General features: G+C 36.3%; 2 protein-coding genes across 5 annotated transcripts in view; both read right to left on the reverse strand.

The window, feature by feature from the left end:
- LOC137980306 (thymidine kinase 2, mitochondrial-like) overlaps positions 1-339 on the reverse strand; it is an 18,053-nt gene extending 17,714 nt beyond the window's left edge. The window contains exon 1 of the mRNA XM_068827706.1: positions 47-339. Coding sequence (XP_068683807.1) covers positions 47-68 — 22 coding nt within the window. The 5' untranslated portion in view covers positions 69-339. The remainder of the gene's footprint in view (positions 1-46) is intronic.
- A 149-nt stretch (positions 340-488) lies between these two features.
- LOC137980304 (thymidine kinase 2, mitochondrial-like) overlaps positions 489-10,000 on the reverse strand; it is a 15,146-nt gene continuing 5,634 nt past the window's right edge. For all 4 annotated transcript variants that reach the window (XM_068827705.1, XM_068827702.1, XM_068827703.1 and 1 more), the window contains 7 exons: positions 9,716-9,769; positions 9,380-9,469; positions 6,332-6,405; positions 6,065-6,153; positions 5,085-5,164; positions 4,449-4,529; positions 489-2,112 (listed from right to left, as the gene is read on the reverse strand). In XM_068827705.1, the coding sequence (XP_068683806.1) occupies positions 2,017-2,112; positions 4,449-4,529; positions 5,085-5,164; positions 6,065-6,153; positions 6,332-6,405; positions 9,380-9,469; positions 9,716-9,769 (564 nt within the window). In that variant the 3' untranslated portion in view covers positions 489-2,016. The remainder of the gene's footprint in view (positions 2,113-4,448; positions 4,530-5,084; positions 5,165-6,064; positions 6,154-6,331; positions 6,406-9,379; positions 9,470-9,715; positions 9,770-10,000) is intronic.

The raw sequence follows: 10,000 nt of genomic DNA on the forward strand, positions 1-10,000 counted from the left end.
TATTCAGCCCTGTTTCCCATCATAGATCACAATACACCTTGCTTACCCCAAACATTTTGCATAGGCATTGTTTTCAATTTCTCTTGGGAGAAGTTGCAAACAATTAGGTCCAAACGACAGTGGCTTCATTTCTGAGTTGGTTGTCGTGTTACATCGGCATCACGAGGTCACGGGTTCAAACCCCATTGAAATCCTGAATTTTTCAGGCTTCTCTATGCAATTGCTAAAATTGCATTCACAACTGCAAGGCATAGCTTCACTTAAATGGATATTGAATTCACTGAAGCATGATACAGTTCCAAGAGTAATTAACTTGTATTGTTTTTATGTATAGAACCCTCTAACATGTATTGCATTATGGGATGGGGAAAATAACGGTAGTCTTTTGGTATTGGTTCTGCAAGGAGGGTCTCAGAAGGAGATGGTCTTGTGACACAAGCATAAGATGACATGGAAACAATAAATTAATATTGGGAAGTTGCAGGGGAAAAAGCAAAGAGTTGCACCAAACAAACCTTTTAATTAATGGGAATATGACATTTATTTTGTACTATTTCAAAGAATGAAAAAGATAAAGAAACTTTTGCAACATTGGAGGATGATACTTACTAAAATAAATTCTAAAGGATTAAAGAAGGAAATTTTTGGGACACACTACTCTTTGAATTACTAATTGAAAAAGAGTCCTAAAGAAATATGCTTTAATTGAAAAGCAATTTCACCCAAAGGAATGGTGATGAATTTTTTTTTTTGAAAAAACAATGTCTTTTAAAATGCCATGTTAACAAATTTCTGGCTCTTGTAATTTCCCAGTTAGAACATGTTTCTAGGAAGTGAAGATAGCTTTTTATACGACTGACAATCTTGCACTGATTAAAATGATAAGAATTACTAGCTTTAGCTAAGACATACAGTAAAATCCTGTGAGTAAACTTAGCCTTCCCTGCTAGCCGGCAGAGGTCTCTCATTTTTGCCCCGCCGTGAGAGACCTCTGCTAGCAGGGAAAACTTAGCCTAAACAGATTCTTACAAAAATGGTAATTAACAGAAATTTAGGCTATCTAGATTCTAAATAGGTTTTTATTTTCTGACGGAAAAAAATCATGTACAAGATAGCAGAATTTAGTGGTATTCGGACTTTATCCCTGATGCAGCATCCAGATTTCATTATCCCTTATATGAAATTTGAATAAAATTTTAATACAGAGTTTAAAAGTTCACAGTCATAAAAATGACTATAATAAGTAAAATCGAAAATTACACGAATATTTAAAACATCAATCAATTTATCTTCTTTTCCAAAGTTCACATATTTTTTAGATTTCAGAAAACAAACCTGTTTCAAATTTTAGGGTTAACAGGTTCTTGTTTGGAGGGGGTCTAACTGACAAAATTAGGCTAACAGGTTCTTACTTGCCGGGTTTTACTGTATACAGTAGGTGCAGTACTCTCAAAAAGGGAGCAACATAGATTTACATGAAGCAGTCATATGAGAAGAGTCAAATATCATAAGAAGGCTAGATGTTCTTGCCTCAGTTTGTTGACTGTGTTATTTGACATCATACAAATTATTTTGAAGTGAAAGTTTGCTATAAATTATATGCTTAGACATGATCATTTTACAACACTAAACAAGTTTTTCAAAATAAGATATCTAATTGGGCACTACTTCCTAAACAATTGGATCAACAAGGTGAGCTAGAAAGGTAGACGATATCCCTGCATAAACAAAACAATATTGATAACAATAAACCTTATTCCAAAATTGTTTTTTACATCAAATAATATTACTGGTATCTTATTTATAGTTTCAAAATTCACAGTTCTAAGAGTATTATTGTTTTACCTTGAACAAGGCACAAAGGGTTAAATTCAAAGCAAACAATAGTTTTAAATGGGCATCCAATATGGAAGGAGGTCAAGATTTTGTTGTTGCCAGAACATTAACAAACAAATTATATGCACTAAATCTACATGAAAAATATTATAGTACAAAATTTAAAAAAATCTAGTATCATTAATCTGTTTTTGATGCACTAATACCAAGCAGCACTTGACTGTTACTTTCATAGAACCGGAACATATCTTGCAGGCTTTGATTTCCATCTACAACCTAAAACAGACAATGGAAAAATTAATTCAGCCAGTTCTTCACAAATGAAGGTAACAGGTTTACACTGTATGTTCATGAGCCAGTTGTTGTTTCTTTTGGGGTGTCTTCCCACACTGCTTGTAGTATAACAAAATTAATACAGTCGAACATCCAGTTGCAACCACCTCTCGTAAGCGACCACTTTTCCAAAATACCAAAAGTTTCCAAGTAAAATTACTTTAATTATGTGGAACCTCTTGTAAGCAAGCGCAACCACTTTTAGAAAAAAATAGTATGAAATTTTGTTTTGTTTTTAACATCCCTAAAGCAACCACTTGAGAGGTTATGGGGCAGAAATTGGATAATAAGGCGTGAACAGGAATTTCTTAATGGGAAGTACTGGATTTTTTCTGGAATTGACTTTTCACATGAATAAAACATTTAAATTTTTAAAGAAAAAATGCAGATACACTGAACTCTTTCAGTGTTAAAGTGCACCTAAACTCAAACATTTTTTGTTTCTAATTTCAATCTCTCCACCAAAAGCAAACATATTTTACCATTTGTACCTCAAAATTTTGCTTTTTATGTGCCACGTAAGTTATGCAAAGTTAGCAAAACTGGCAATCATTCGGACCCACGACCAAGCTGTCAGAAGCATGGGTCTATTCTCGATTTTACGTCACAAACTGTTTTGCAATGCAAAACCTCTTTGAAAACTTGAAAGCAAAGCAGTTTGTAGGCCCATGCCTCTCACAGCACGGTAGTGGGTCCATATGACGGCAAGTTTTACTAACTTTACATAGCTTGTGTGACACAAGAAAGCAAAATTTCGAAGTGAAAATTGTAAAATATGTTGCTTTAGGTGAAAAGAATGATCTTGGCAAAAAAATCTTTTTGCCGTTAGGTGCACTTTAAAACAGACAACCCTAAGTGTTTTATAATTACTGAAAATTAGAATTGATTTCCTAATTGAGTGTTCTCTCAAGAACAGTCAACAGTTAGCAACTATGGTATGAAAATTGAAGTACAGTATTCAGTGCAGTCAACAGTCATTTCCTATGCAGCCCAAGTCATATCCAAGGTTTCTGATTTTTTTATTCAGCTGAGATGTCAATGTCTTGTTGGCTCCGTAAAAAATAGATTAGCCCATATCTGGCTCCTCCATTGGACCGTTTCCTGGTCACAACCACTTGGCGCTTCTCTTAAGAAATTTGGTTATACAAGAGATGCAGTCTGTCAGAAGTGAACCACGTTTTTATGACTACTATTACTATTTATGTACGTGTACATAGGTTTCGATGGGCATTGGCGCATGAGACAGTCTCTGCAGTACCATAATTATGTTAACGAGGAAAAATTTTGACTCGATCTGGCTGGTCTAGGCTCTCATAAGCGACAAATTCCTGCAAGCAACTGTTACCACCTAGGTTTGACATTTTGGGAGGTCACTTATGGGAGATTTGAATGTAAGGGCATTTACTTTACTAATAAAAGTAAACAGGCCCCACCCAACCTGCTACATCCAATGTAAAGTAGCAGGTGTGCACTAACACCTGTAGTCCAGCTTTATTGAAAAAAAAAAAAAGAAACAGGGAAGGGAAGGGTGGGAGAAACTAAAGAGTGACTCGTACCAAAGAAAGCCTACAAAAGAAAAACATTGTAGCATGTGCGAGAAGTGAGAAGAAGTGAGCATAAAACGTGGCTGAACTGATAAGAGCATAGCGTGGTATAAATTACAACCTTGCAAGAAAGCTGGCCTGTATTCTGTATACTAGCATTTGATAATATAATGAATCTGAACATGATAAAGTCAAAAACGGTTAGACCCTCAACTCTTTAACAACTTTTTCACAATAGCAAGTAATTTGTTGGCTATCCCGTGACTAGTACAGCTAATGGAGGCAGGAAGCTCTAGACTAGTTACCGGTAACTACAATTTACTTAAAGAAATAAATTTATTACCTCAGCTTTATTTGAAAAGAAATGCATATACATGTACACAAAAGTTAAATATACACCTCTTGCTAACCAAGTTCGAGGTCCGTACTGTAAGTTACAGAGCAAGTTTTTTCACATTGATGTATGGCCCAAGAGCATGTGGGCAATAAATCAACAGGAAAAAAAAATAGGATTTGTAACTTACAATACGGACCGAGAAAAGCATATGGCCTGCTAATTTAGCCAATCACAGCACATGTACCTATCTGAGAGGTATAATAAAACTGGTAAATGAAGTTGACATTGGAAAAATGGGAAAAGGTCGTGACAGAATAGATGAGTGAATAATATGTTAAAATGTGGCTGTAAATTATAATTTTCCTCCTGAATTTCAAACATAAAGTTCAACAACTCACCACAACTGGAGCAGGAACATCCACTTTGCTCTTTTTTATAAGCCAGTCTTCATATTTCTCATGCAAAGAATTTAAAAGGTCCTGAAATGAAATAATGACACCTTGCCCATACAATTCCTTTTGCCTAATTAATAAATTATTCTTGTAAATATTGAAGATTTTTAAAATAGCGGTTTGCCTCAAACAACTTTACAGTGAAGCCACATGTATGTCACATGTGACCAGTTGTTTTGAAATTGAACTGAGCTGAGTATTCAAATCTGCATGCCTGTTTTGAACTTTGCTCTTGACATTCTGAACTTGCGTTGATATTCCCTTTGATATGTCAAAAACAGTTAGCTACGAACTTTTGTTTTATTATAAAATAAACAGTGTTTGAAAAGGCAAAACTATTTCAAGTGTTTAATGAATTATGTATTGTTCAGTTATTGTGCATTTTTCGTAGCAACTTTCAGTAAAATCTTCAACATTCCATTCAAATCTCGGAAGCTCCAAAGAGGGATTTGAATGTTCATTTCAGTCTTGTGGATACTGGTCATGCGTGACATAGCTGGACTGTAAGGAATTTTAATACAATTGCAGATTTGTAGTAACAACAAGCCTTTTTTCTTGAAAGCAGACTGAAAGTCCATTTACCATAGTCACTGAAGTTTCTTCGTTTCTGCTCCTTTTCTTTATTCTCTCCATACATTTCTCTGGTGATGTTCGTAAGTATACTAAAACCAAGAAAGGAAGAAAATTCAACTTGGCAATAAATACAATACAACCGGTGATAAATTATTATGTGGACTCTTTCGGAAAAAGGTTAACATAACATTAACCCATTGACTCCTAGGGCCCGTTTCTCAAAAGTCCCGAAAAGCCATTTGTCAATCTGCCAACTGCTTGTTCAGGAAAGCCAATCTTTTAAGATGTTTTCAAGGCAACACAAAGCAAACTGGCTGTGAAGTTTGACAACTTAAATCCTCTCTGTTCTTGAGATACAGAGGGACTTGTGACACAAGAAAATGGCCCATAAAGTTTCTAAACGAGATGTAAGTTCATTCAACAATGAAAGATTTAAACTGGGAAACTGGTTTTCAATCACGTGATGAGACAGCCATGTTGGTGCACATATTGGAAAAATGCCCCAGAATAATTTCCAACACAGTCCCAATTTTTAAAGATATTCATTTTGAACAATCATTAATTAACAATGATCACACCCAAAAAGGCAGATTAGATTTATTAAGTATGATTTGTTAGATTTATTAAGTATGATGTTAGATTTGTTTAAGTATGGTATGGAGATATGGGCCTCTGGGTAGAAAGGAAAGACCCTAGAACCCATATTTGTGGCTTCATCAGACAAGCAGCAAGATTTGGTTATGATTCTGATGTCACACCTATGTCAGTCATCCTTTAAGTTAACAAGAGACAATGAACTATTCAGGAAAATAGCTTCAGACGAAAATCACATCCTTCATGAAATTCTTCCAGATAAACGTAACAGGGCTTTACGTGAACATGAGATTGAGCATGAATTTATTCCACCCAGAGTAAAGACAGAACGTTTCAAGAGAGCTAATTCATAAAGTTCTAAGTTCTATTTACTTACTTGACGTTAAAGTACCCACCTATTAAGTCTATCTGAGGTTTTTCATGGGACATCAGGTATTCAAACCACTCCTGGAAAATTTTGTACTCCACAGTAGATAACACACCACTACATTGGAAAAAATGTAAGTAAGGCAAGTTTGTCAGATTTTATTAAGAAATCTCTATTATACTTGAGCAAGAAAATTTGACATTGAATTAAACAGAAAATTATTATAATTACATGTATTGGTATTCAACAGAGTTCTTAGGTGTATTTTACTCTTAGTCTTTGGGCTTTGTTTTACCTTCTATGGAGATTTTCTACAAAGCAGAATCTTGCACTATAAGCACTTCTTTCCAGCAACCTAACAGGTGAAGTCTGAAAAAAAATAATAAAAAAGGAACTCAGCCAATTAAAACGATTTGGCTAAATAATAATGAGTAGTGTAGGACCCTATGACTTGGTTTCACCCACAGCAGAGATGGATAATTTATTTATATTTTCAACTGTCGTTTTTTTGGTGGAGTGTTGTGTAGTGCATGCATGTCATTTTTACCGGAATCACGAGACAAGGAATGACATCATGGATTTTAGGCGGGAGAAACGGTGGAAATCTGTTCAGCAAGTGTCCATGTTGGAAAATGAGGTGAAGAGAGATGGAGGAGGTAAGATAAAGAAGCACGCAAAGGAGGATGGGATGACATCTCGGAGTCCCAATGTGTCATCAATTCCAGCATGTCCTGGAGATGATGCATTTCAAGGGTCCAATCATCGTCATCAACCAGTCGATAGAGATGACAAAATGACCCCATCAATACTTGACTCCTTCTTTCATGGCTGGAGGGCATGGACAAGTTCATCCATGGGAAACCCAGCCCATTGACATACTTACAATCAAACTAAAGACACACAGAAATATATTTCAAGCTTTTATTTATACCTCAATTGAACTGAATCTCACGACATTTCAACTTTAAAAAACAGAATGTCAAAAGTCCCGGTGTAATGTGTGGTGTTTGTTCCAGCTGTCTGCACACATTCTACATCTCTCTTTTTGGAAAGCTTCCCATCTAAATAAATGGTCTGTTTGGTCATCGATCTCGAAGGGTTTTTCATGTGGATGGCTCTCTCAAGAAAATGATGTGCCACGTTTATTCATCGCGAAGTGGGATGGTGTGATTGGACAGGCAAACATACAGGATTCCTTCATTACAGACCATCCATGCCTTGGCCCGATCTGCCCCCGAAGATCATTGTACCCCCAAATATTGTACAGACCACGTCCATGGACTAAATTATGTTGATGGCTCTCTTACCAAAATGATGTGCTACGTTTATTAATCACAAAGTGGGATGGTTTGATTGGACGGGCAAACATACAGGATTCCTTCATTTTAGGTTGGCCTTGGCCCAATCTGTGTCCCGAAGAATGTTGTACCGCCAAATATTGTGTTACGTTTATTCATTATTGGGTAATCAAGGCAACATGGTGGGAAATTCAAAGCAAAATACATGTAAACCGTACATGACTACTTTATAGACTTTCGCCTTCATAAACCAAACAAATAAGTTCAAGTTCACAACTGAGATGAACTGGACTTGGTATCTGTCCTTTGGAATTCCTAAATACTGCTTGTTTTGTTCTGTCTTTCTCTGTGCCTTTGGAATTACAGGAAATGTATGACAGAAACTTTGTTTAATAAAATAATTTCTACATGCAATAGCCATTCTCTCCAACTTTATTCTGCTGCACCTTTGAGTGCATATCTTCTATTTTAGAAATTAAAAAACCCAAAATTGCATATCATCATGAATACTTTTTCAACGTTTTGAACATCCACAGAAACATATAAAATTCTCTCCATCTTGCCCTGATTACCCATGATATACTCAAGAGAATGAACTTGTCTATGTTAATCATTCTTCACTTTCAGAGTTGAAAAACATACTTTCTAGCCAAGAAACTTGTACATGTAAACTATAGGGTCAGGAAGCTTTCTTATCTGGAACACTGCTTAACAGTAAAATTTGAATGGCATATTATTCAAAAAATGTACCAATAATGGTGCTACAAAATCTCCTTTGGAATAATAATTATTACAACCTGTTGCATGACGCACAATGACAAGTCTTGTGGAGTTTTCCGCATGCAAGGACTTGAAGGCTATAAAAAAATTCTGATTGCACGGAAAGATCAATGACCCTTTAGTCTTCATAAAGGTTGTCATCAAAAAATCTGTCAAGTCTTACAGTAGATACAAATTATGTCTTCAATCGAAAGCTTTTTGAAATACTCCTCAAAAACTAGTTCTAAAAGATACAATAGCAACTAAATCTCACGGAGCACTGGGAGAGACGATGGTACAGCATCACTGTGACAGTCGTTGACAACTGCACAAGTGGCTGAAAAGGCCAACCCGCGATCTGCAGTCTCTGTTGCACTTCGTGCAAACATGGGGGGATGGGGGGGATGGCTGGTTTCTCCCCTCGTTGGTGGTCCATGACTCATTGCCATAGAGAAGTTAGAGTGCTGAACACACAAGCCTGGTAGACACGCAGGTTGGTCTTCTCAGTCAGGCTGGAGTTGTTCCAGACTCTCTTGGTTAGCCTGGCCATGACTGCGGCTGCTTTGGCAATCCTGTTGTTCACCTCTACCTTGATGTTGAGTGTGCTGGAGATGGTGGACCCGAGGTAGGTGAAGTTCTCCAAAGCTTCCAGCGTGTGTCCGTCAATGCTGATGGTTGGAGGGTGGTCTGAGTATTGTGCCATCACATTGATCATCACACTCACTACAAGTGTTATATTCCTGTTGTTCAGACACTGCATTTACAATGATGAGCCACATTGAAACTAGGAAGCTTACTATTAGACAAAATTAATAGTCACAGAGATGCAAGCTAGTAGTTTCACAATAATTATCATAGAATTGGTTTTTCAATAAATCATGTGGCGTCCTGCAAACTGCACAGGTCGACAATTCATTTTCAATACTTCGGTGTTGCTTAATGCCCTAATAGCTCTAATAGTATACATGGGACACTAGTTGCTTGGCAACAGGCAAAATAAGAACAACTGAAAAATGGAAACTGATTGTCCAGTTGTCCTTTCACCCCTTTACCAAAAAAACTAGTTTCCCATCATTCCCACAGGTGCATGATACCTTACACACCTACAGTCACATTTGAATGCTCTTACTGTATACATATTCTTTATTCAACAAAATGTTGAGTAATCTTAAGGGTTTAAGTATGACAGATTTGAAATTGTTTGCTTAACACATGCATTGCTCCTGAAATTTGAGGGGAACGACACAACATATTAATACATGTACAGTCAAAATATCGTTCTGTACCTGAGGTCTGTGGTGTATTTCCATCATTGTAAGAAGGACATATGTCTCAAACAAGTAGCTCCATCTCTTTGGATCACTGTACATGAGATCCTAAAATGCAACATCAAACTACTGGGATATATTCTTTCTTTAGAAATTACCAAAAAAGGTGTGTATATATAAAAATACATTAATTTAATTAATGTACAGAACCAAACATTCAATAACAAGTAATATACATCTTCAGGCATTCTTTGGAATTGATTACCTCAAGTTATACAAGTTTGCTGAAAATTGAAATGTTACTATTGACAGTTGTTAACGCATTCTATCAAAACTTGACCACAAAGGTCTTACCAGAGTATTGGCACCATCAACATCCTGCCACCTTTTCACTGGCTCTTCAACAACCTAAAGGTTATAGATGCAGTTGTAAGACAATATCTTGCTGTCATTATGGATTGAGTTGCTTGTCTCATTGTGCTGCTGGAGAGATTTTTCTCTTAGTGGGAGGTTTTCAGTCTCCTCAAATATCAACATTTGCCTGACTTTAGTTGATGGGATGATTTTTTTTTGGAAATCAATGTTAGTGCCATCAAGAATCTCAACCTTATTTCACACAATTCAGGTTTGGCAGATTTT

This window comes from Montipora foliosa, chromosome 12 (assembly GCF_036669935.1).
Source record: "Montipora foliosa isolate CH-2021 chromosome 12, ASM3666993v2, whole genome shotgun sequence".
Lineage (NCBI taxonomy): Eukaryota > Metazoa > Cnidaria > Anthozoa > Scleractinia > Acroporidae > Montipora > Montipora foliosa.